Source organism: Alosa alosa, chromosome 15 (genome assembly GCF_017589495.1).
Source record: "Alosa alosa isolate M-15738 ecotype Scorff River chromosome 15, AALO_Geno_1.1, whole genome shotgun sequence".
Taxonomy (NCBI): domain Eukaryota; kingdom Metazoa; phylum Chordata; class Actinopteri; order Clupeiformes; family Clupeidae; genus Alosa; species Alosa alosa.
The window spans coordinates 4,999,488-5,026,976 of NC_063203.1; the positions used below are offsets into that span (position 1 = coordinate 4,999,488).

Consider the following 27,489-nt stretch of genomic DNA (forward strand, 5'->3'; position numbering starts at 1 on the left):
ATCTGAGTTGATAACCACTGTTAGTGAAAATACTCAGAACCAACTATAGCATGAATAAATAAATAAATAAATAAATAAACAAACTGTACATGAAAAGCAACAAACTGTGCTAAACAACAGTCTCTTGGTTCAAGATATTGGGAGGCTATCTGATCTCCCCAAACACGGAATACTTCAGCTGTCAGAGAGATGCTAGTGAAATAGGGGATTCTCATGTATTAAATATCTTGAAACCATGGTGTCAGATGCAAGACTCCACACCAGTCAAAAATGCAGCTGGCAGATCTGTGAGTGGATCTAAATGTGCAGCTGTGGCAGAGCACCTTGGACCTGTTTCTGTCAAATTGACTTTACTGTCTGTTTTATTACATTTATATATTATATTTCATAACACAAGGTGGTAGGTTTCATAACACATGGTAGGGCTACAAAACTGTTGTGATCACAGAGAGCCTGGAGGAGGAAATTATTCATTTGGACAATATGGAGGACTACCTAGACTACCAGTTAACTACACTAATTATGATGGATAAATTAGGCTGTTAAGGTTGTTTTATGTGCATATTTAAAAGAGCCTATAGCAAGACATAGCCTGATGATTAAAATACAATTCTCATGTAACGGCATAAGCTGTACCAATTTAGTTTCTATTCTTTGACTGAAAGACATATTATGAAACTTTTAGTTTGCAAAATGGGTCTCATCACCAAGGGCGACGAGACTCAATACAGGTTGGAGGTCGACCTTCTGACCACGTGGTGCAGGGACAACAACCTCCTGCTGAACGTCAGCAAGACCAAGGAGATTGTTGTTGACTTCCGTAGAGGTCACACCCAACACCTGCCACTGACCATCAACGGTGCTGTGGTGGAGAGAGTGAGCAGCACCAAATTCCTGGGGGTACACATCAGTGAAGACCTCTCCTGGACCACCAACACTGTATCACTGGCGAAGAAAGCTCAGCCAGCCGCCTGTACTTCCCTCTGGAAACTCAGGCAGCAAGTGCTCCACCAGCCATCATGACCATATTCTACCGAGGTACCATTGAGAGCATCCTCTCCAGCTGTATCGCTGTGTGGGCGGAAGCTGCACTGAATACAACAGGAAAGCCCTGCAGCATAGTGAACACAGCTGGAAGGATTATTGGTGCTTCACTCCCTCCCTGAAGGACATTTACACCTCCCACCTCACCCGCCAGAAGGCGACCACAATTGTGAGTGATGCAAGTCACCCCGCTCACAATTTGTTTGATCTACTGCCCTCTGGGAAGAGGTACAGAAGCCTCGCGCCCCCGCACCACCAGACTCACCAACAGCTTCATACACCAGGCTGTTGGGATCCTGAACTCTCTCCCCCCCCCCCCTCCGCTACATAACATCCTGGACTTTTAGACCCACAATGGCTGCCTTGCACTACTCCACTTGCACTACTCCACTTGTACACTTGCTTGCAACTTGTTGTTGTTGTCCTGTTGTCCTGAACACTTCTGAACACACTTCTGCTGCTCTTACATAACTTGCACCACTATGCCACTTGCATACTTAGGTCAAACAAAACTACCTCAGCCATTTATTGGCCTGACTTTTGTACTATTATATTGACTGTCTACTGTATGCACAATTGCACAATTTCTACCAAATGTTGCTGCTCTTATTTCTTCATTGTATGTGCCTTCTTAGTTTTACTTTTTATATTTATTACTTGAATGTTATGTTTGTCTGTGGACCTAATTGGTAAAATATGTCTTGTCTCCACCGTGGGATAGTAGGAAACGCAATTTCGATCTCTTTGTATGTCTTGACATGTGAAGAAATTGACAATAAAGCAGACTTTGACTTTGAAACGTAGCCTACGACAACGGATGTGTGTTTGTTTGGTGTTTTTGCCGACTTTTATTTTGATAACGTTTACACCGATGCGACTTTAAGCAAATGATGTCATCACTGTGCGCTTTTCTTGCTTTCTCTTTACCTGAGAGCTGGATAAGTCAACATAGTATTTAGCGTTTGCTGTGAAATTAGATTATTTGATTACTTGTTTTCATTCGAAAACCACCAATAATCCAGCATACATTATCTTTTACCCCGCTCAGACCTTTTTGCGCAGTGCCACGGATTAACATATCCCTGCCAAGCGTGTCATCTCGTTAGCATCTGATGAACTGTAGCAGCAAAAAGAAGTGCATAGTAACGTTAACTGTGAATGCGCTTGATATGTTTTAGCCAACAGGCTATTGAATTGAATTTGGCCAACGATAATTCATGCTTAGTGCGGTTAACATATACTTAGGGAAAGGCAAGGGAGTCCTTGCACTGTTGTGGACGGCATGAGTTATGGTTATGGTGGCAGGAGAGGACGAAGAGGAGGTCGCAGGTTTGGCGATGGAAACGAAGAGAGATGGGAGCGTGGAGCAGGGTCGAGTAGTGGAGGTTATCAGAGGAACTCCGGGAACTGGGAATCACGGGAGGAACATGGACGTGGAGGAGGAAGTGGTCCACGGGGTAAACATCCTCCACATCTGAAAGGCAGAGAGATTGGCTTATGGTACGCCAAATGGGGTGGTGTGAAAAGATCCGAGCAGGAGAGGAAATCCGTGAGTATTTCTTAGATTAGACACTAGTATCTATAGATACGTGGTGATTACTCATAGTGGTGGATAGCTCATTATTTAACGCTTGCAATTTGTAGAGAGCCGTGGTTCAGATGGATCAATCGAGAGAGCAGCACATCACTGAACTACTAAACTCGGTTCAACGAGTGCCCCGCGGAGCTGGCATGGACACGGGCGCTTCCACATCACAGTGCTGGAGGTCCAAGCCACAGGAGAGCCATCACAGGTGAGAAGTCTGTGGGGTAATGACTTGCATGCATTAAATACTCAAATCACTGTTGTTGACATGGCAAGTTTGTGTAACCAAAATAAGTGTTGTGACTTTGTTCATGTGTACTCAGTTACTTTGATGGGGATGAACCTCCTGAGGAAGTACCTGAAACAAAACCTGTAATTAAGGAAATCAAGCAAGAAAATGAGACGACCTGGGACAAAGATCTCGAATTCCTGTTTCAGGACATAGTACGCAAGCCAACCCTTGACCAAGAGCTCAAGAAAGACCTGCAGATAAAAAGGACTGACGCTAAATATCTAGATATGTTGGTAAGAAACCCCACCTCACCTTTCTTGTGTTGTTATTCCCTATACAGTGTAGCCTATGCATATATACTGAAACTGACATTATGCTGTTATGTTGGATTATTTATTTATTTTTTCCAGAAATTCCGGGAAAAGCTCCCATCATATGGAATGAGAGAGGTACGACTGTCACATAGATCTTTAGACACACTCTGACCGCCTACTTGAAGTTCCAGCTGACAGACCTTTGTTGTCTTCGCTTGTCCTTCAGGAGCTGGTGCAGCTAATCCAGGCTAGCCAGGTTGTGGTGGTCAGCGGGGAGACTGGCTGTGGGAAGACTACTCAGGTCACACAGTTTATCCTGGACGATTATATCGAGAGAGGCATGGGCTCTCTCTGCAGGGTGGTATGCACCCAGCCACGCCGGATCAGCGCTATCTCGGTACGCTTGAAGTCTGGACATCCACAGGCTGTTTGTCAGCAGATAAGAATCTTTTCAGAAGTTGTTTACTAAACCTGTTGTGTGACCTTGTTTTGCTTTGTAGCTGTAATTGCAGAGTTGTGCAGGTTGCAGATGGCTTTGACTCAGACTGGCTGATTGAGCTGTAACATTTATGTAGATAATATGTGTGTAGGCTTGATGTTCACTAAGAGCCATTTTCTATGCAGGTTGCAGAGAGGGTGTCTGCGGAGCGGGCTGAGAGCGTGGGCAATGGAAACTCTTGTGGGTACCAGATCCGACTGCAGAGGTGAATCACCTACGTTTAGGAATATTGTTAAGTTATGATATCTGGTTTGTGCTTTTGAGTCATGAATAAGGGTGGGGCAAAATGATGATGGTCAGATATTCGGTGGTCTTTGGTGTAAAAAAAGCTCAAATGAAACGTAAAGGAACCCACATTTTGGTCACACCTAGCCGTGTGTAGTGCTATATGAACACGATGGCGGTCGTGTGTGGTGCTATATGTTCAGCTTCAGTGTGAAACATTGGAAGATACCTGCAGGTTGCAGGGCTTAAAATTCATTTTTCAAAATAGGGGGGAATTCCCCCCTTAGGTTATTCATGTAGGGGGGATTTACACAATTTTGGGGGGGGGGGTTCGATTCTGATACCAAGTCAAGAATTGCGATTTCGATACTTCTTCGATACTTTTTAAAAAATGTGTTTGATTTTGGGGCCCCCACCACCCTGATGTCATCAGTAATATATACTGTAGTGGGATCATTCACAACACTGGACATCCTAGATTCTGCTTGACTCTCTCCACACACACAATGTTAAGTTCACATAGAGTGTATTTAGTTAATAATGTTTTTTTTTAATGTATAGCATTTTACTAGTAATTACTAGTAGCTAAACATATTTAGTCATTTGAATGCTTCATATTGACGTTTAAACTATAACACTTAGGCATATCTTTAATGTGGTGTGTAGGTCTAATTGAGTGCACATTGGTGATGAGCATAGATATATATACTGTCAGTGTATATATACCGCATTCACACCACTTCATAATTATATTAACGTCATCAGACAGACTGTAAAAGTGTATGCGGGAATTTCTCGCATTATGATGGCTAGAGTTGCGGGATTGCAAATTATGTGCAATACCCGCAATCCCGCAGGGAAAGTTAAGCCCTGGGTTGTCTGGTCCACTTTGTCCATAGATGGCCCATGGCTTGTGTTAATATTTCTTAATGTTTCTTCTTTTATATCTAATGTTCTCCACCTCTCCCAGAGTGTGTGTATGACGTAGTTTCATCATGCTCTGGTGCTGAGTGGAATCTGTTGGGCTGTGTGTGTGTGTGTGTGTGTGTGTGTGTGTGTGTGTGTGTGGGGGGGGGGGGGCATAAGTGCCACCACTCAGGGAAGAGAGCCTGTGGTGTATCAGAAGGTGGCTGATTACAGTGCATTCATCCTGACCTAAATAGAACAACCTTTTGACTTCAAGCAATGTCATTCTCAAGTCTCTCGGCCTATCTCGGCTGCTCTGTCCCTTTTAAACTACTCACTTTCAATCTGTAAGATATCATCTGACAGCCAGGTTTCTTACTTCTTATTCCCACTTTATGTCCTCTTGTCGTCTCGTATTGCGGCTAGGATGTTTCTTAATCTGAGATGGAACTCTGATGGTCACAGTGAACCGTTGACTTATCTTCACATCCTCTGTCCTCATCAGACACTCAAATCTCCCAAATGAATTTCTCCACCTTAATCCTCCGCCTCCTTAATCACCCTGTTCTGTCTCTTCTGGCTGTATAGGCTCAGTAGGCAGTGTACGTGTTGCATTTCATATTTGATGGCAAAGCAGTCTCTTGCCAGAATCTTAAAGAGGTTCACATATATGTGCACTGCAGTATTTAATATCTGCCTGAGTAGCCAGTCATTTCAGTGCATTTGGGAAAGTGCTTTCTGGGAGAAAGAACAGCCCCAGCCCCCATCCTAAATTAGCTGAAACCCCAGCCTTCATAAATCAACAGTTGCTGTTTTTAGTGAATTTATTATTGATAATTCTCACCACCGTTTTATCTCATTTCAGCTTTTGCTATTTTCATCACTGGAAAATTCCATTATGTTCATTCTTATATGGAGGCAGTGTGTGTTTAGCTGAATTGTAGCTTTTGCAGTTGTTTGAACCTGGGGCATTATGCACTCGTGATTGGTCTGGCGGGGCCAGGCAGGCTCCAGGTAGAGCATCACAGGCTCCAGGCTCCTGTGAGTGCATTTCTCCTCAGAGCCACAGAGCAATAGCTGGACTGATGAAGGCTGCAGGAGGATCGATGGGGCCAGGTACAGATCATGGTAGGGAGCTGAGAGTGTGACACTGTTAATCTGCGGCAGAGGAGGCCAAGCAGGTGGAGAGGCTGGGAGTGTGGAGAGCTGTGATGAGCACAGGGGTGTGAGGCTGGAGGAGTTAATAATAGATGATGGCAGGAGGAATGGGGATGTGTGTCTGCCAGACCCTTAGGGCTTGTGTGTGTGTCTTGTCTTTTTATTTCCTTCCCTCTGTCAGTCTGTCTGGCTGCTCTGTCAGTCTGTCTGGCTGTCTCACTCTGTCGTTCTCTCTCTCTTTCCCTCTCTCTTTGTCTCTCTCTCTCCCTTTCTCTCTTTCACTACCACCCTCCGTTTCCTCATTCGCCACCTGTCCATATAAAAGACTCTTCTGAACTGATATATGCCCTGAGATTGCAAATAGAAAAATGCATGTTTGCAATGGACATTTTGTTCGTGTTAAAAAAAAATGGAATTTGTGGGTTCTATTTTAATTGCTTTAGTTTATGGTGAATGTAAAAAATATCGACCTGAAATTAGTTGTGTTAATTGTTTTGTTCTGTGCTGTTTTCATTTGACTATTATCAACCCCCTCTCTCTCTCTCTCCCCCACCCCTTCTGTTGGCTCTGCTTCTCAGCCGGTTACCACGGAAACAAGGCTCTGTTTTGTATTGTACAACGGGCATTATTCTTCAGTGGCTCCGCTCCGATTCGTGAGTGTCCTCCTCCCATTCATTCATCTTTCTTCTTTCTTTCTTTCTTTCTTTCTTTCTTTCTTTCTTTCTTTCTTTCTCTTTCTCTCTTTCTCTCTTTCTCTCTTTCTCTCTCTCTGTTTCTATAAAATGCATGATTTGTTAGATGTACCATGAAAGATGATCAAGAAAGGGTACTAAAACTAAGGCTATTGAATGTTCTTTTTCTTTAGGGTTCCTGCTCAAAGTTTTTCTTTCTCACTCTAATTTCCCCTCTCTCTCTTTCTTTCTCTCTCTCTCTCTCTCTCCCCACCCCTTCTGTTGGCTCTGCTTCTCAGCCCGGTTACCACGGAAACAAGGCTCTGTTTTTGTATTGTACAACGGGCATTATTCTTCAGTGGCTCATCCGATTAGGTAGTGTCCTCCTCCCATTCATTCATCTTTCTTCTTTCTTTCTTTCTTTCTTTCTTTCTTTCTTTCTTTTCTTTCTTTCTTTTCTCTTTCTCTCTTTCTCTCTTTCTCTTTTCTCTCTCTCTGTTTCTATAAAATGCATGATTTGTTAGATGTACCATGAAAGATGATCAAGAAAGGGACTAAAACTAAGGCTATTGAATGTTCTTTTTCTTTAGGGTTCCTGCTCAAAGTTTTTCTTTCTCACTCTAATTTCCCCTCTCTCTCTTTCTTTCTCTCTCTCTCTCTCACTCTCACACTCACTTTCACACTCACTCTCACTCTCTCTCTCTCGCACTCTCTCACACACACACACACACACACACACACACACACACACACACACACACACACTTTATTGTAAATAGTAAAGACTAAAATGTATTTTAGCGAATAAATGTTGCTTTAATTAAAACCGTCTTTAAAATACACCTGAATGCAGAACTGGCTACAATTTTCTCTCCCTTGAATGCTTCAAAATAGCCAACATGGTCCTCTTTCTTTGATCCCACCCACTCTTAGACACCTGTCCAGCATTAGCCACCTGGTTCTGGATGAGATCCACGAGCGAAACCTACAGTCTGACGTTCTTCTCACCATCGTGAAGGACCTGCTGTCGGTCCGGGATGACCTGAAAGTGATTCTCATGAGTGCTACGCTCAACGCAGAGAAATTCAGCAAGTACTTTGGTGAGAAAAGACTCTAATGTGGAAAACTGACTAGTAGAATGGAGGGTATAACCAAGGGATGCCTCATTACTAAAGTTTGATGAAAAGTCACATCCACAAACAGTTTGATGCACAATCCCAGTCAGGGTAGCAGCTCATGCTCTCCATTTGGAATACAGCAAGTGAGAATCTGTCTGCCTTTTATTCCAATGTAGTCAAACAACAAACAAAGTATTGATTGAAACGGCTTCAAAAGAAAATGAAGTCTTGTTCTCAGCCATGAGATTTGTCCCCGCTTTGAAGCAAGAGCGAGTTTTGTTTCCAATTTTTAAAATCCCTCAGTCTCAGTCTCGCAGTCTGCCTCTCCCTCACACGGCGTCAGGGCCGTAGCGCTAAACTCTGGGCCCTGTACATCAGCAGTGTCTGTGGCCCCCTTTCCTGAGCCATATCCCTCAGCATCTTGATTTTTAATTATGTTTTTATAACAAAATTGAGCCATATGTTAATCTGTAGTGATGTAATTAATGTATGATATACATGTGTGATCCCAGACCACATTTCAACCCTCCTTACTCAAGACACTGTAGTCTACAGTTACTTTACTATGATGAATTAGTGTCAGTTTTGAGCATCATATTTAAGACAACGCTATCTTTCCCCAAGAGGGCCTATGTTGATGTAAAAACGTAGGCTTATTATCTAAATTGTATATTTAGCCTTTGTCTATGATTATAGGTGTGACCAAGATATCATTTGAAAAAATCAGTTGGTTTCTTGAATGAACCATCATAGGGATATTCACGCAGTTTAGCATGGTCCATGTTAATGGACATTTTAATGCAGTCAAGGACACTATGACTCAAGAGGCTAAAGCTTTGTGCTCTGCCTGCCTTTCTTTTAGGTGAGAAATTAGTTAGCAGTTCTTGAAAGAAAGTATTACTGTTGCTGTGTCACTGAAATTGGTGCTTCAGGATTTGTTGTCACTTAATTATATAGGAGAGGTATCCAGTGCAGAGGGGACTAATCCATTTATGGCTTTTTGTGGAATTACTTCAAAGAGCTTCCTTCTACTGTTTTTGCATGTAACTAAATTAGTCAACTAATTAAAATGAAGGGCACCAAAACCAAACACTTTATTCCAAGCTTCTCAAAGGCCCTCCCCTGATTTGGACCATGACAAGTCAATTCCAGTTTTCCCCCATTACAACGCCAATGCACAGCGCATTAGTCAGTGACTCACATGCTGCTCCATCCAGTGTAGGATGCTCAGCCAGAGCCAGCCAGCTGAGTTGTTACTGTAAAATGTCTGTTTGCATTTTGTAGGGCTGCAACAATTAAGCGAATAATTGATTAGTTGTCAACTATTGAATTAGATAGATAGATAGATAGATAGATACTTTATTGATCCCCAGGGGAAATTCATTATTCGCCAATTATGTGGTAATAGATTAATTGTTTTGTGTCATTCTTTTAACGAGAATGCCTCAAAATTCTCCGATTGCAGCCTTTTAAACTAATATTTTCAGCTTTACTTCCTCTTCTATGACGATAAACAAAAATGTATTTGGTGTGGACAAAGCAAAGCATTTGAGAGCATCATTTTGGGCTTTGCGAAACACTGATTGCCGTTATTTTTTTTATTTTTTATTTTTTATCATTTTCTGACATTTTATCAATCAAACAACTAATTGTCAACTAGCACTCAAACTAACAAATCGCCTGTTTGGCAATGACCAATGTTTTCCATTGTTCTTGCCCTCCTTTAGGTAACTGCCCAATGATTCACATTCCTGGCTTCACATACCCAGTCCAGGAGTATCTGCTGGAGGACGTGGTAGAGATGATCAGGTTAGCTACACTAGACGCCACTAGCCTCACCCAGCCAGCCACGTGGGCCTGCATGCCATGCCGTGCCAAGCCCAGCTCACACTGATAGACCTTTATGGTTTGGTGACAGCCACTCCAAACGTCCTTAGATTGTTTCCTGAAATAAAGCACTAGAAAGGGTGATTGGTATGTGGGTGGATGGGAGGGAATAGGCATATAAATAAAGCTCTTTATAAGTACAGCTTGTCAGCTTTTTACTTCAAAAGACCATTTTTTTATGGTTCTACTTTTTGACACGTGGCATATTAGGACAAATGGGACATGAAGGACTAGACTTCATATTAAATAATCACTCAATGTTTGCTTTTATTTTTTACAGAGAGAATGTGTTACTTTGTTATTATGCAAGTTATTTTCCATCTTACACAAAATCTGTGGTTTTCTAAAGAAAGAAAATCTCATGGATAACGAAGAATTGGCATGTTATTGTGGAGCAAGTGTGATAGTGCGTGAAGTGTTGCCTACTTGGTGGATAGAATTGGCCGATTTTGTTGATCCAGATCTCCAACACACATGCTCACTTTGCAAGCCGTTTCCATGCTCAAACAACACGGAGACGTTGTGTGATGGGCTCTCTGTGTGTGTGTGTGTGGCTCCGCAGGTACCGACCTCAGAAGAAGGAGCACAGGCCCAGGTGGAAGCGGGGCTTCATGCAAGGCCAGGTGGCGCGTCCAGAGAAGCAGCAGAAGGAGGCAGAGTACCAGGAGAGCTGGCCCTGCTACGCGCGCACACTCAGAGACAAGTCAGTCACCCCCTCACACAGCACACAGCAGAGCACAAACACTCTGGCCGCTCTGATAAGGTTATCACATTTATGAGGACGCTTGAGAAAGACCAGTGTCAATATCATCATCGCAGCACCATTGTTCACATCTCTGAAAAGGTTCTCAGTGTGCTCAGTGAAAAATGTATCAACATCATGGCATGGCTGACTAGTCTTATGTGTTTAATCAGCACAAAATCAATCTTGTGACACTATCTAGACTGTGGGAAATGTTTGTAGTTTGGGGATGGGGAGTGTAGTTTTTTTTTTGTAGTTGAGTGCACAGATGCTGGTTCTCATGATGGACTGTGATTGGCAGGTACTCAGACAGCACCATTGACGTAATGGAGATGATGGATGACGATGACAGAATTGACCTGGATTTGATCGCAGCACTCATCCGACACATCGTGCTGAATGAGGATGTGAGTACTGTGTGTGTGTGTGTCAAGTGCGCTTGCTTCTCTGTGTGTATGTGTTTTGTGTCTTGCACGCTCGCCCTGTGTGTGTGAGGGGGAGCGTGTGAACAGAGACAGATGGGGGTGCAGTGGGTGCGGACCGCCACAGCAGGAGCTTATTGGCAGCTAGCTGGTTGTTAATAGGAGAGCTTAACAGATGCTACGTATGTGATCTTCCTATCTGCCCGTCTCTCTCACTATCTCTCTCTCTCTCTCAATCCTGACAGTCCTTTCCTCTCCTCAGCTGCAGTCTCTCTCACTCCCTTCCTTTCCCTTCTTTTCTCCTCCTCCCACTCTTTGATCAGTGGTGCAGGTTCTTATCCGCAAGGAGATTCCAGGGCTTAAGGGTGTCTGCTCTGACGTTACGCCCTGCCGTAATGAAGATGCACTGCAGGCCTCTCCGAGGCGAGGGGAGGAGGTGAGGAGAGGAGGCAAGGGGAGGAGGGGAGGAGGTGAGGCGAGGGGAGGAGGTGAGGTGAGGAGAGGAGGCGAGAGGAGGCGAGGGGAGGAGGTGAGGCGAGGTGAGGAGATGAGGCGAGGAGAGGAGGAGAGGGGAGGAGGAGAGGGGAGGAGGCGAGGCTGGCCCGTCCCTTGCCAGAGCACTGCAGCTGTGCAGATGCCACTTCATCTCATTAGCTGAACCCACGCCAGGCCTGCTGCTGCTGCTGCCCTGCTTGGATGTTCGCCCAGAGTTCTGTACTCTAGAGAGGAGGCGCGATCCGCAAGACTTCTTATAATCGGGGAGAGTCGTCTTCCCTCCATGCTGTGCCCTTTCTAATGGCCATTTGCTTTAGCATGCAAAATCTGTAGCAGTTGAAAAAGATTGCGTATGGTTATAGAAGAAGAAGGGATCTGTCTGTTATCTATTTTGTGAATTAGGAATGGTAAACGTGTATAAAATATAACAGCTTTAAAATATAGTTTTGGTCTGTATGTCTACTTGATTAAGAGAAGAAAAGTGCAGAGTCCGTTTTGACAGCAGTGGGAATTTATGCACCATCTGTCGTTTCATTGGTTAAGTAAAACGTGTGTTGGGAAATATTTCATGTTCAGCGTGGAAGAGGGTGTCAAGTCTGTTTAAGTGGCCCCAGTGCAATATCATGTCTAATGTATTTCTTGTGTGTGCATTTTGTGAATGTAGTCCCCTTGTGTGAGGTGGCGGAGGAAGCGTCCAGGTTAAGGGCTCTTTGTTAAGGAGAGAGCACGTGGGCAGATGCTCTTCAGCACGGTTGCCAAAAGGGCACTGGACAGACTCTGGCAGCCTTTTATCTTCCCCTTGATCTCCCCGGCCTTGTCCTCCTCAGCCGCCTGCCCTGTCTTGACCATGAGAGGAGGAGGAGGAGGAAGGTGTGAGGCAGGAGAAGCACAGGGCTCCGTGGGGATGATGCTGGTGACATCACATCACACACGTCACTGGCACCCTGGGGGGGGATGATGGGTTCTGCGGAAGCCACGGATTAATGATCATTAATTAGGCATAGCATTCGGGAATCGTGTGCCTTTTAATGTCAGCCTGGCTCCACAAGGAAGTGGAAAGTGGGTCAGGAAGAGTTCTGATGTACACACGAACATGCTCATACAGGTGCACACACACACACACACACACACACACACACACACACACACACACACACACACACACACACACACACACACACACACACACTATTTCCCCAGCACCTCCATATGTTCCCCTATGGCCGTCACACACACCAGCTCATGATGTCGTGATGACTTGTGTTTTAAATGTTATACATGAAAGTAATTGTGGTGAATAATTACTTAATATTAATCTTAGACTGGCAAACTTCAGGAAAACTCAGGAATCAGGTTTATTCTGTTACAAGCAGAGAGGATACCAAAAAAATGGTCTATGTAGCCTATGGCACAAGGCCATGGCCTCTGTTGGATCACCCTCTCTCTCTCTTCTTCAGTTCCCCATCCAGTTCTAGTCTCCCAATGCAAGTTCATCACTTTTGTATGGGTTAAACAAAGAAGAAATGGCGGCAAAACAATCCCACGTGATTGGTTCTCCACTTGGCATCAGACACACCTACTTCACACCTATCTGAATAGCATGAGGGGAGATATCTTATATATCAGAAATATCACTTATACCAACACACACACACACACACACCCCCATACTTCCTAATCCCCCCCCCTCTCTCTCCTTCTCTCTCTCTCCCCCTCTCCCCACTCCACTCTGCCTATGAGGTGCTCCTCTGTCTGCGTGAGGTCAGCCAGACGTGTGTGTGGAGGCTCCTGCTCACGTAACGGAGCTGTTGTCCTGGAGAAAAAAGTCGTCCGTCTTCCCGTTTGACTCGTGTTGCCCTTTTGTTCTGAGTAATATTTTCCTCTCTCACGATTAAGTGGGCATTTGCAAATGCAGCCATTACGCATGACGCAAGTAGCAGCCCGGCTTTGTCAGAGGGGTTTGTAGGACATCTCAAGCACTACCTGATGGTCTCCGACATGCATTTCATTTGCATGTGTTCAGAAGAGCCTTTTATCCATGGATAGATTGCTGTGCAGGTATAGATTTGATCAGGCTTTATATTAAGGGCTGTTTGAGAATATATCCTGTCTTGTCGTGTGCATTAGTTTGTGTGTAAGAGCATGCCTAGGTGTGTCTGTGTGTGTTTTCATGGGACGCTTTGATCTCATAATCTGGTGTGTGTATGTGTGTTTCAGGAAGGAGCCATACTGGTCTTCCTGCCTGGGTGGGACAACATCAGTGGTCTTAATGACCTCCTTATGGCTCAGCAGATGTTCAAGTCAGGTAAACACACACACACACACACACACACAGAATCACACTGCAATAAGTCAGTGTGTTTAGTACATGTCTTGCAGAAGTAATTGTCTGTGATTGTTTTTTAAATGTCAATCAAAAGGCCTCTAGCTTACGGGTCAAGTCTGTAGCATGTCAATTACAAATCTAGTTTGTGTCAGGTTCTGATTGATACATGGGTGCTGTCTGTCCTTTTTTCCAGATAAGTTTGTGATAATTCCACTCCACTCTCTCATGCCCACGGTCAACCAGACCCAGGTGAGCCCCTTATTCTCCCTTCTATGCACCTCTTGTCCCAGGGAAGCTGAATTTCAGCTGAATTTCATGATCTTTCCCCATTCAGGTTTTCAAAAGACCTCCACCTGGAGTCCGGAAGATTGTGATTGCCACTAACATTGCTGAAACCAGGTGTGTGAATAAGGGGTCATGCTATACTGTGAGAATGTGCTGCACGTGTCGAAGCAATTTAATGTGATCCACATCTGCTTTTCTAAACTAATCAAATAAAGAATTGAATAGACACAGCATTGTAAAATAATACAGGTTATCAAATACACAGACTATAAATATCATGTATAGTAAAACTATAATTAAAAGAAATGAAGAGTAAACAGCTTTTAAAGCTTTTAAATCACTCAGATGCTATTGCATTGTAGGGCTCATGGAGTGTCCTCGTCACATAGACTCAAGTGTACAGAGAGGGCTCTTGGGTGTGACATTAAAGTGGGCTTTCAAAGTCAGTTTAATAGCAAATACACACTGCTTTTTGGGGGAAATCAATTTAGAAAATCATTAAATTTCAAATGAGGATTCAGAGCATGGTGCGTGCGTATGTGTCTGTGCAAGCACCTGTGTGTGTGTGTGTGTGTGCACGTGTGTGTGTGCGTGCGTGCCTGTGCTTCCGTCACTCTGTGAGTGCTGAAGCGGGATCATGCTGCGTCTTGCTGGTCTCGCTCACGTGGATTGCAGCTGCTTGACAGCCCCGTCAGGTTTCGGGGGTTAATGTTGGCATCCGGGAGCTCCGTCAGCCCTGGGTGCCGGCCACACAGCACGGCTAATGAGTCTGCGGCAGGCGCAGCGTCTCTGTGCTGCGCTTTCAAACAGGCTCCAGCGACCTCACCCAAAATACACCCCACACTTCCGCATCGCCTTGCATTCAAATGGACGGGCTTTCATGCCCACTGATGGGCTTATTTATAGCTCCCCGTGTGTGTGTTGGTGTGTTCATTTGCCTTTGAACTAAACTTAAGCTCATCTGTCCCTACCATTGGCAATAAGTATCTGTCATGTTTTTTGCGCAGAGATTTTCCCTCCCTCACGTTCTCGATATCTTAGACTCTTTAGAGCGAAGAGAAAAAGCTGGCAGTGACAGCAATATATATTTTACGAAATGCATGTTACGATAATCATATTGGGCAAATCGGGACGCTCAAAATAACTGACTTGCATATTTGTCTCTTCTCTCTCTCTCTCTCTCTCTCTCTCTCTCTCTCTCTCTCTCTCTCTCTCTCTCTCTCTCCCTCTCAGCATCACCATAGATGACGTGGTGTACGTAATAGATGGTGGCAAGATTAAGGAGACCCACTTTGACACCCAGAACAACATCAGCACCATGACACCCGAGTGGGTGAGCCTGGCCAACGCCAAGCAGAGGAAAGGGCGCGCTGGCAGGTAGCTCAGCTCTCACCTCTGACCCCTACAGCTCTGCCTGTTTCTGTCCAGTCCCACTGGCTCTCTCTCTCTCTCTCTCCTGTCTCTCCTCTGTCCATCATCTCTGTCTACAACGACACGAAAGAAAAGCGAGAATGTTGGAAAAATTTCACTTTTATGTGGATTGTGGAGCCCTCTCCATTCTTTAGCATGACAGGCCTGTTCCTTCTGTTCCTTATGCTGTGATTGTGATTGTGATGGTGATGGTGAGTGTGAGTGCTGGGCACAGTCGCTCTCTGGTCCTCTCTCACGTTGCTGTCCTGCTCCTTCCTCTGAGTGAGTGTGCTCTTTTAAAGGCCCTGCCACTGGGACTTCCATCTGTCCTCAAGTCAGTGTTGCCTCTCTGCTCCACAGCAAGCCGGCGTGCTTCCTACTGTGTGTGTGTGTGTGTGTGTGTGTGCGTGCGTGTGTGTGTGTGTGTGTGTGTGTGTGTGTGTGTGTGTGTGTGTGTGTGTGTGTGTGTGTGTGTATGTAGTGGGAATTGTTTGACTGACAGATGAAATGAGTGCCCCTGTTCCAGTCACACATTTAAAGCTTTTATCTGCCTGTGATGTTAAATGATATGAGGTGGGCGTGTGTATGAGAGAGAGACAGAGAGAGAGACAGAGAGAGTGAGTGTGTGTGTGTGTGTGAGCTGGGATGGGGAGTGATGGCTAAGTTGTTGTCTATGTATTGAGACCTGATGGGGTTGGATGGATTAGGGTGATTCACATGTACAACCTTCAGCATTTAAATTGGATCAAGCCTCTTTCTCTCTCTCCACCTAAATCTCTTCATCTCTCCATCACTGTGCATCTGTTTCTCAGTTTCTTTCCCTCTGTTGACATTTTTTCCATTCTTTAACTCTGTCTATATCCTCCTTTGAGTACTAGCAGTTCCGCTAATGAGCCGAGCTGCCAGAGTACGGTCTGCATACTCACACATTTAGCCGTAGCTCCTGTCGCTCATTTGCTTTGTCTCCACAGCAACCCGGAGTGTGTGTGCATTATTCATGAGCACTCTCAGACCCACACCTGCAAACTTCACTGGCAAACCCACTCGCCATTCCTCTCCATTTCTCTTCTTTCCCGTGAATTTCAAATCCCTCAGCTTGCATTAATACTCTCCCTCTCACTCATTTTCTTCCCCATTCTGGCTATCTCCTGCCATCTCACTCAGTTGATGGGATTGTGTGTGTGTCTGTGTCTGTGTGTGTGTGTGTGTGTGTGTGTGTGAGACAGTGAGTGAGAGAGAGGGTGTGTGTGAGTGTGTGGTAGTGATTCTCTGACTGTCCTCAGCGTTTTTTTTGTCCAAAAGGGGTTTAAAGGCAAAAAGTAGAGAACTTAGTACCACTAAGTAAAAAGTTTTGCATTACACATTTCATCATAGGTGCTATAGAGAATAGAGATGTAACTATGCACTGTGAATCAGCTAATGTATGAAAGTTGTGAAGATTACAACCGGTTGAGATAAAAAGTGAATCGCAATGCAATTTTTGAACAGAATAGGGTATACGCTGCTTTTGATTTCCCCTGTTCGACTTAAGACGTCAGTATGATGATTGGTAATTATAGTAAAATTGGAGTCAGATTGGTCAAAAGATTATTCTAATTGAAAATAACCTTCTCAGGGAGCTGTGCATTACATGGGACACCTGCGCACACATGGGTTAGACCTTGTGTTCCTCTCATTTTAAAGAAATAAATGAAATAAATGTTTCTCAGTCATAATTTGTCTGCAGCTTACTCTGTTAAAAAATGGTGAGAAAATTGTATTGTGAACTAAAATCTTGAATTGTACCAAATCGTGAGTTGAACATATCATTACATCCCTAGTTGCTATCGTTTGCCAGGGACAATGTATAGAATCAATTACCTGCATGTGTCCTTGTCACTCCGTGCCTTCATTGTTCCCCTTTTTTGGAAGTGGTTTTGGATAAAAGCGTCCGCTAAATGGCGAGATGTATAAATGTATGTATCTGAATGCAGATCTGTGACTGTGTGTGTGTTTTCAGGGTGTCTCCAGGGAAGTGTTACCACCTGTACAACGGCCTGCGGGCCAGCCTGCTGGACAGCTACCAGCTGCCCGAGATCCAGCGCACCCCACTGGAGGAGCTGTGCCTGCAGATTAAGGTGTGGCCCAGAGAGACCAACACCATCAGCACAACTCCTGCATCTCACTTGCAGCTTTACTGGGATGGCTGGTGTGTGAGTGTGTGCGAGAGTGTGTGCGTGAGTGCATGTGCAGGATGGGGCTCTTAATGATATCTCTCCAAACTGTGGCAAATCACACCCTTAATGACCACTCAGTGTTGTTGTCTACCGCTGTCTCTCTTTCTGTATCTCTTTCTCTCTCTTTCTCTCTTTCTCTCTGCAGCTGTTTGTCTGTCTTACACACACTCTCTCTCTCTCTCTCTCTCTCTCTCTCTCTCTCTCTCTCTCCTTTTAAGCACCTCGTCTGTGTTTGGGGCTCTAATGGGGTCTGAGGGAACAGCAGTAATGGCCAAATGGATTAATGGGTGTATTAATCACTGCTATTGTGGAGGTGCTTGTTCAGAGCTGTCTAAGCACACCTTTTAGGGGTGTCACTTACTCCAATACTGTGCTCACACCTATTTAAACCTGACAGCCCTATCCTCAGGCACAGATACACACACACACATGCACACATGCACACACACACACGTACACACATACAAAAACAGACATACAAACACACACACAAAGGATGTAGTAAAACTTGAGAATTGAGTACATCAGGATTAGAAATGCTATTCATTACCTGCTGTAATCGTGCGTCACTAAGCTATTTTCATGCAAAGCGAAGCTCAGATCCCGAAGACTGCACTTCCTCTGGTAGATCCAGACAGAACCTGCTGTGAATCATAAACACAAATCCTTCGCCAGATGGGTCTGCTTCTTAAAATCACAAACAGAACGCAGAACACACACTCTTGCTTTGCATCAGAAAAATAAAGACTTTCTCTCTCTCTCTTTCTAACTCTCCACCTCTCTCTCTCTTTCTAACTCTCCACCTTTCTCTCTCTCTCTCTCTCGTGTTTGTGGATCTGTGTCCGTCTGGTTTGGTGTGTGAGTACTGGCCAGATGAAACACGTTCCTGGCGTTTTCACCCCCAGGTGGTTCTGAAGTGCCGGTTCATTCCTGATTAGGCGACTAGAGGAAAACATCCCTCGCATAGATTTGTGCGTGACAATGCAATATAGTTGATAGGTAATGTAAGTCATACTCGTATAATTAACACATCTGCACCGAACTCCACCATACTTAATGCTAAGTAGGCCACATGGTCTCATATTATCAAGGTGTGTGGGGGTTGTACACACATTGAATGGATCACCCCACCGGTGTGATAAACAAGTACTGTCATTTCCCGCCTAATAACTGGGGTTTATACATTGATTTTGCCAAATTTCTTCAGCTGTGAGGGCCATACACAAGGTCAGGCTATATGTGGGAATTCATTTATTTTCTTTGTTCTTTCTGATTAAAGCACAATCTGGTTTTGTTTCATTGGGCTATTGGGGCACTGCAGTGTGTTCTGCAGTTTACACCCAATGTGGCTAGTATGGGGCTAATTACAGCACTCTGCAGTGCACCTGTCATAATGAAGTTTGAGTGAGTGTATGTGTGCGTTTACTGTTTCTCCACAGATTCTCAAGCTGGGCTCCATAGCCTCCTTCTTGCATAAGGCTTTAGACCCCCCCTCAGAGAAGGCTATCGAGCTGGCCATAACACACCTCATGGACCTGGTAAGAGGACCTTACTGCTGGAGATGGAAATGTAAAAGTGTGTGTGAGTGTGTGTGTGTTTCTGGAGCTGTGCATGGTTGTGTGCATGTGTGAGGGGAGATGTGTGTGTGTGTGTGTGTGTGTGTGTGTGTGTGTGTGTGGAGCTCTGCGTGGTTGTGTGCTTGTGTGAGGGGAGATGTGCGTGGTGATGTGTTTTTGGAGCTATGAGTGGTTGTGTGCATGTGTGAGGGGAGTTGTGTGTGTGTGTGTGTGTGTCTGTGTGTGTGGAGCTCTGTGTGGTTGTGTGCATGTGTGAGGGGAGATGTGTGTGTGTGTGTGCATGTGCATGTGTGAGGGGAGATGTGCATGGTGATGTGTGTGTGTGTGTGTGTGTGTGTGTGTGTGCATGTGTGTGAGGGAGATAATGCATAATTGATGTGATGTGTGTGTGTGTGTGGGGGAGATGTGCATGGTGATGTGTGTGTGTGTGTGTGTGTGTGTGTGTGCATGTGTGAGGGGAGATGTGCATGGTGATGTGTGTGTGTGTGTGTGTGCATGTGTGAGGGGAGATGTGTGTGTGTGTGTGTGTGTGTGTGTGTGCATGTGTGAGGGGAGATGTGCATGGTGATGTGTGTGTGCATGTGTGAGGAGTAGGGGTGGGCGATATATATCGTCTGCGATAATATCTTGATTGTTGTTTTAACGATGTGCAAATTGACATTATCAAGTATTTAAATTAGGCCTACTTATGGGGGAAAAACACTCTATACTCCATACATTCCCAGGAGGTAGGCTATGCGGGAGAAGTGCAGCAGAGCAAGTGTCACGTGATCACTAGTGGGTCACAACGTTGTCCCACGCAGCCTAATGTTTATTTTGTGCAGCCAGAGTAGCCTACTTGGGATTTTATGCGGCTACTTCTGTTCAAGTAGCATTGATGAGACAGTCACGTTTTTTCCTACACGGTATTATATGGAGAGAAAACATTAGCCTTTGAGTATTTTAATAGTCAGTTGTAAACACATAACTATTCTCATGTAACTCTTTTGTAAATGGACTGAAGTTCGCTCTAAATATCAACGTTTACCGATTATGCTAACCGTTAGCATCTCTATGGGATTTCTCATATACATTAGCCATAAGCTAATGCATTAGTTTCTATTCTGTAACTTGGAATGCTAGCCTACGTGATTGCTCTAAAACAAAACATAGAAGGAAATAACTGAGATGTAGGCTACTCTGTTGATCTGCTCTTAGTTTTACAGTGAATCCTATGTAAAGGTTTGAAAGGAACTTCAGCTTCAGACTTTCTCTTGGGAAACTGTTAGGCCTATTCATCTTCTCTAATGTAGCTGGCTAGACCATGTCATTGCCACACACAAGTGGGGACAGAATTGGAAATGTGTCATAGAGTGACAATGCATTGGTTGATTTGGTTAAAAAGTCACAGGTTAGGTTATTGGTTATTGGTTATTATTGTAATGATGATATTCATAAATAATGAGCTGTAAAGTAACTCAGACTTTCACAAAAACATTTTTGTAAACAATATTGACTAATTATCGTTATCGTCAAAATCACAAAAAATATCGAGATATTATTTTTGTCCATATCGCCCACCCTTAGTGAGGAGAGATGTGCGTGGTGATGTGTGTGTGTGTGTGCATGTGTGAGGAGAGATGTGCGTGGTGATGTGTGGTTTGTGCGGCGCTGCCAGTGGGAGCACATGAAGCACAGCGACAAGCAGGAAACATGACAGGGGAACAAATGAGGCATAAGGAACTGCCTCCAAAACAAAGCCCAGAACAACAGGAGCAACCAAAAGGCGAAAGCAGTGGGTAGACTGACGTGTTCTCTCTCTTTCTATGCCTCTATCTCTCTCTCTCTCCATCCTGCTCGCTCGCTCCCTCCCCGTCAGAACGCTCTTGACAAAGAAGAGGAGCTGACCCCTCTGGGTGTCCACCTGGCGCGGATGCCAGTGGAGCCTCACATCGGCAAGATGATTCTGTTCGGAGCGTTGCTCGGCTGCTTGGACCCCGTGCTCACCATCGCCGCCAGCCTCAGCTTTAAAGACCCCTTCTTCATTCCAATGGTGCTTACACACACACACACACACACACACACACACACATACTCAAAGGATCTTTTGTCAGACCATGTAGTGCATGTACAATAACATGGAGCTGGTGATATAAAGACCCTGATTTGTCTCTTTCTCAGGGAAAGGAGAAGCTGGCAGACAACAGGAGGAGAGTCCTTTCCAAGAACTCCAGGAGTGACCATCTTACTATTGTGAATGCATTCTGGGTATGAAATGTACCCACTTACGCCCACATACATGCATGCATACTGTACATGCATGCACACACATTTGCCATTACACACATTGATTGCAGAGAATGGCAGTGAGGACTCTCCATGAACCCCAAATGAGCCGCATGCAAATGCAATCAGCGGCTCCTATTGTGCAGCTGGCAGAGAAGACAATTGAAGACAATTTAGTGTTTTTCATTGCTAAAGATTGGAACATGACATTAATGGTGCCATGCATTTCTATTGGAATATGACATTAATGGTGCCATGCATTTCTATTGGGACCTGAATTTCATGTAATTATGTGCAATGAGAGGGTTTCTGCGTAGGACAAATTGAAATGTGGTGGACACACACACACACACACACACACACACACACACACACACACACACACACACACACACACACTAATGTTATAATCTAGTATATTATGGTCCAATAATAGGGTAGCATGGGGTCAGAGATGGTAGAGTTTTGCATTGTTTTTCAACCACTCTACAGACTGGATGAGGCAAAAGTGAAATGAGAATATGAATTATTAAAACTGTAATCAACTGGTTATGTGCTGTATATCACAATGTTGGGTTCAGTATGGCCTTTAGTCTGCCACAAAGTCTGTTGGTGTTTAGGGCTAATGACTTACGCAAACCAAGCTGAAATACTTTTTGTCAAAGTATTGTATCAAAATATGAAAGTGCACTGATATACAAGAGTGCACTGATATACAAGAGTGCTATCATGAAGGTGCTCAAATAGTGTTATTAATAGTGCAAACATGAGAGAATTAGAGTCATATTAAATTGGAATTTCTGTGGGTATAAGCGTGGTATGTGGTATCTGATGCGGGGTATGTGGTATCTGATGCGGGGTATAAACATCATTCTATGCGAGCTCCCACAGACAAAGGGAATGGCAACTGTGCACCTGTGTAGCTTAAGAGGTCCAGTGTGAAGATGGAAATCTGATCTGATTGAATCTGAAAACACATGCCCTTGATTTTTGGTTTCTACTCTAGGGCTGGGAGGATGCTAAACAACGAGGCTACAGATATGAGAAAGACTACTGCTGGGACAACTTTCTATCTTTCAACACACTCCAGGTGAGACTCCAGCCTCCCCCCAGCTGTTTCAGTGTGGGGAGACCTTCAGTTACAGCAGCATGAGACACGGGATGAAGGGATACAGGAAAACAGGAATACATTACAGTCTATGTACAGGAATACATTACAGTACACGTACAGTCTACGTACAGGAATACATTACAGTATACGTACAGGAATACATTACAGTACACGCACAGGAATACATTACAGTATACGTACAGGAATACATTACAGTACACGCACAGGAATACATTACAGTACACGTACAGGAATTGTGTATAACTCCTCCGAGTCTCTCTCATGCAGATGCTTCACAACATGAAGGGCCAGTTTGCAGAGCACCTGCTGACTGCCGGCTTTGTCAGCTGCAAGGACCCCAAATCCCCCAGCGCAAACATCAACTCAGGTAATTTGGCGAAGCCTCCGAGCTGTGTCGGAGTTTCCAGCTCTGTCTATTTGCCTTCTCTGAGTAATTGGGTCTGCAGCCCGTTCTGTCTGAGTTAGCCTCGCTTAGCTGCATGACTCATTTCTATTCCGTTTGGCTGTGAGGCTGTCAGGCCTGCCTGTCCTCTATGCATGGCTTTAATTGCCTTTCGGAATAGGACGTGTATCTGTCTGTCCGGCTCTGTGTCAGACAGCCTGTATTTTCATGCATTGTGGACATTGTCTTTAACCTCCACCTCAATCTCTTTTGTATTTCATTACTACCCCCCCCCTCTCTCTCTCTCTCTCTATTTGTCTGCCCATAGAGAATGAGAAAATCATAAAAGCAGTCATTGTAGCTGGTTTGTATCCGAAGGTGGCCAAGATCCGACCCAGCCACAACAAGAAGAGGCCCATGTAAGTAAACACGGTCACAAGGAAGCACTCTGTGTGCATAAAATCAGTCATGAGACAGGGGACTTATTGGGAGTCGGCTCTCCACTCACAGTGCCTATTATGATGAGCTCTGACTGGTCTATTATTCGGTGGATGCCCTTGGGTTCTATTGATTAGTTGTGGATCAAGTGACCTTCAGTATTTTATAATGAAAAGTTATTATAGTCCAAGGGAATCGGGGAATTGTCTGTTAAAACAGAAGCGTCCTTGAATAAAAGGAAGATGATGGCCTTCTCTCTTAAAACCCTATCCAGGACAGGTTTTTTTTTCTCATGGCTGGCATCCCTACAACATGTGTTCATTTGAACTCATTTTACAACATAGGCGTATTAAAGATGAAAGATTAGACCGCATACTAAATAGTGAAATGGATAAAAAAAAAGGTCATTTGTATTTGGTCAGCTGTCAGTGATGGGGAATTTGACATGGTCACATTTGTCTTTCTATTATATTAGTAAGCAGGGATGGTTATGGTGATTATCTACTGAACTTGAGTAAACACAACAATTATACTCACTATTATATTGTTTTCCATTGCTAGATGTTAATTATGTGGAGTGGAGTATAGAGAATGGAGTATAAACTATATTAGAGGTGATCTAGTGCACATTCTTCCTGATTAATGTTGCCTAATGCTCGTCCAGCCAGACCATAACAAAAAAAGACAAATGGTGCATTTTAAAAAGGGACAACAAGTCTCAAGCCAAACTACTGGAATTCAGGCAATATCGGGCAACATGCTGCAAGACAAGCTTTTAAATATAGTCTGTGTTGGTGTTATAAAGGGAAATGGAAAAAGAGGACTTGGGGGCTGCTGCTGACATTTCCTAGTGGTGACAGGGCCGCCTGGATGACTGGGACGCGCTGAAGATGCTGACAATAACAAAAGGACTGTGTTTTGGCAGGTGTTTTGAGAGAGGCGCACTTCCATGCCGCCTGCACGGCCCATTTCTCTCTTCCTCCCTTTTATTTTTGACGTCAGTAATCAAATGGGTCTCGGCCCGTGTCTATTTTTAGCACACAGCCTCGGTCTTGACATGGCGCAAAACTGATGGTGAGGCAAGCGCTCCTCCTGTGACATCACGGTAAAGTCATTACCAAGAGCCGGGAAAGGAGCCCTGATGGTCTAATTCTGTCAGTCAGCCCCTATTGATTACCAGCCCCAGATAGTGGACACAGGCTGGAACGCAATGAACAAAAACAACACCTCTCCTTCACAGCTGTTTTTCACCCTGGAAACCAGGTGGTTCACTTGCACTTGCCTTTTTCACCTTTGTGTGTGTGTGTTGCCTCCACAGGCCGGCAAAGGTGTACACCAAAGCGGATGGGAAAGTGTGTATTCACCCCAAATCTGTGAATGCAGAGGAGAGAGAGTTCCGCTACACATGGCTCATCTACCACTTGAAAATGAGGACGACCAGTGTACGTATTCTCCCTAACTTTACGACTGCAGAAGAGCCTGGCTCTGGTGTCCACTTCTCCTCCTGACAGCTGTTGTGACCAGTGCACGTCCCCTCCGGTAGCTCTCGAGACGGCTTCCCATTTGAGCTCATTTGCATTTGAAAAGTCATTATGCGTTTATGTGAAGCAAGTGACCTGCCTGCCGAGGAGGAGAAAAGGACAAAAGGCTTCATCTTGATGCCTGACGTGTTTTTAAGGAAACCTTCATATTTTATTCAGCCGTGGTCGGCGTGGGCCTCAGCAGCTGTAGCTTTACATCAAAGCCCCCAGTTTCAAGCAAGCCAGCGAGCAGAGAAGAGAAACAGTCTATACACACACACACACACACACACGCACACACACACACACGCACACACAAACACACGCACATGTACACGCACACACTTCCCAGCGTCACGTCTCAGTATAGTGTTTAATGTTCTCTGCTGTTTGATGTGGTGTAGCTCTCAATGATGGGAAGGCGGGGGAGCAGCCTTGAGAGGAAGGATAGACTTGTAAATGGCACAGGTGTCATTCAGAATGTGTGCTGGATGAAATGTGAGAGAGAGAGAAAAATGGAGGGGGAGAAGGAGAGAGAGATAAAGGGGAGGGGAGACATGAGTAGGCTTTGGAGGACTCAAGGGCCAACAGAAGGCTTTGTGCCAGGAGGAGTCTGATCACCTGCCCGATCAGAAAACCACAGCCCAGAGCTGTCCCTGCTCCCTTTGCAATATTAAAAGCCAGAGTCAGACTGTTTTACCTCAATCTATGAACACCTGTTTACAATTCCCACTATGTATTTATTTACACCTACTTCTATTTCTTCATGTAGCAGCTGTGTTTGTAAATTATATTTTTTTGTTAAACCATTTATACTACCTTTTGATTGGTTGGTTTTCTCACGCTTCAGTCCAGTCTCAACACTCAAAGGGATATGAACCCCTCAGCTTGAGTTCAGTGACCCGACCATCCACAGATCTGTGGGCTGCACACAGCGAGCATGGCTCTGCTCCCAGCCTTTGATTCGCTGCAGAGCCAGTGTGCGTGGGAGTAGGCTGGGGAGGAGAGAGGAGTGCGTGGGGTGTACTGCTTGTAGCCCGACTACATTTCAAGCACATTCACACCTCCAGTGAGTCACTGCTGTTTGGCTCCCCCTTCAAACACCGCAGGGAGAACTGACAGAGTGAGTGCAGGAGAGAGAGAGAGAGAGAGAGAGAGAGAGAAAGTGTGAAATGGGAGAAAGAGTGAGATGGGAGAAAATGAAAGGGAGAAAGTGAGAGATGGAGAAAAAGGGGGTTAGCTTTGCCTGCGGGTGTGATGACATTGATGTGTTTTACTCCATCCTATCGTGCCTAACACCAAAAAGGAGGCCCTACTGTGTCTGTTAATATGCCCATCATGTGTCCCTGTCCCTGTCTCTGGCACAGATCTTCCTGTACGACTGCACCGAGGTGTCTCCATTCTCCCTGCTCTTCTTTGGCGGGGACATCTCCATCCAGAAGGACCAGGACCAGGAGACCATCGCCGTGGACGAATGGATCGTCTTCCAGTCCCCAGCACGGATCGCCCATTTAGTCAAAGTAAGCTCACGTCACCGGTGCCTCAACCCTCCACCATGAGACACAGCTGCTGTGTTTGTAAATAATGGATTGTGTTGACACTTTTGTGCAATTTGGCTCTGGTTGGGGCTAAATGCCACCATCGCCTGTGTCCTCTGTCAAGCTCTCATTCTGGTGAAAAAAATAGAGACTGCCCATACTGAGTGTCCTGACATCAGGGCCGTGTCCATGGGGGAAAAAGTAATGTGTGTGTAGAATGTGTCCATGCATGATTCTGTTTACAAATTAGTTCATTATGCACACGTACACTGTTTCTCAACATGGTTTGTGAGTGTGGGTCTACACATGCTCAGTGTTTCGCAATGAACAGGGTCAGTTCACTCATGCACTCAAGCTCAATGACCTAGAAAGCTGGCAGTTATTATTTTGATCGAGTGCGTTCTTGAGTAAGACTGCATCTGATTGGGTCTGCAACTGATGTCTCTGCTTGAGAGAGATTCAAGATTCCTCTCATTGTTACATGACATTAGACTTGTCTAAGAGGGTAACATTCTTGGGTTTCAGAACCTAAGGAAGGAGCTGGACTTCCTCCTGGAGGAGAAAATCAAGAACCCAAAGCCAGTTGACTGGAGTAACCGCAGCTCCAAAGACTGTGCGGTCATCTCCGCCATCATCGACCTGCTCACCACTCAGGAGGCCGACAGCAGGAGCGGCCACACAGACTGGAGCGCTGCCCCTAGAGACGACGACCAGTATGACTACTGAGCGAGCGAACTGGACTCTGAAAGAAGCAGAAGTGAACAGCGTGCGTGCAGCCATGGCCTCCTGGTCCCGGCCACACACACGTGCTTTGTGAGTGAGAGAGAGGTCCCAGGAGCCCAGTGAGAGCTCACTCCCACATCTGCTTTTCCATTAGGAGACAAAAGAACGCACACCTGAAATAAACATCAATGCAACTTCTGTGCTTAGGTTGTGAGTCTTTAAACAGAAAAAGGAATTTTGTATTGACCATTGTAAAGCTGTCATTAGTTTCTCTTATTTTATTTAAGCCCTGTCACATTGTCATTTTTTTAATGGTTTTGATGAAACTGCATTATTAAAGATGACCCATGTGCATGTGTGATATAACTCTCAATTAATA

At 44.8% G+C, this 27,489-nt stretch overlaps 1 protein-coding gene across 1 annotated transcript; it reads left to right on the plus strand.

Moving 5' to 3' along the window:
• Positions 1-1,945: 1,945 nt before the first annotated feature.
• dhx36 (DEAH (Asp-Glu-Ala-His) box polypeptide 36) lies at positions 1,946-27,464 on the plus strand. Its single transcript, XM_048263844.1, has 25 exons — positions 1,946-2,593; positions 2,689-2,837; positions 2,953-3,154; positions 3,272-3,310; positions 3,402-3,572; positions 3,800-3,879; positions 6,542-6,616; positions 7,568-7,734; positions 9,480-9,561; positions 10,202-10,342; positions 10,683-10,788; positions 13,516-13,603; positions 13,818-13,873; positions 13,959-14,023; positions 15,143-15,286; positions 17,319-17,436; positions 18,975-19,073; positions 20,971-21,144; positions 21,273-21,359; positions 22,384-22,467; positions 22,777-22,876; positions 23,220-23,310; positions 24,648-24,771; positions 26,217-26,369; positions 26,913-27,464. The coding sequence occupies exons 1-25, from the start codon at positions 2,327-2,329 to the stop codon at positions 27,111-27,113; spliced, it is 3,063 nt and encodes a 1,020-aa protein (XP_048119801.1). The 5' UTR covers positions 1,946-2,326; the 3' UTR covers positions 27,114-27,464.
• Positions 27,465-27,489: the final 25 nt, after the last annotated feature.

Coding starts and splice junctions, on each gene's coding strand:
- dhx36 (XM_048263844.1), top strand. CDS start 2,327: ATGAGTTATGGTTATGGTGGCAGGAGAGGACGAAGAGGAGGTCGCAGG. Junction 10,789..13,515: donor ACATCGTGCTGAATGAGGAT/GTGAGTACTGTG, acceptor TGTGTGTTTCAG/GAAGGAGCCATACTGGTCTT. Junction 23,311..24,647: donor CACAACAAGAAGAGGCCCAT/GTAAGTAAACAC, acceptor TTGCCTCCACAG/GCCGGCAAAGGTGTACACCA.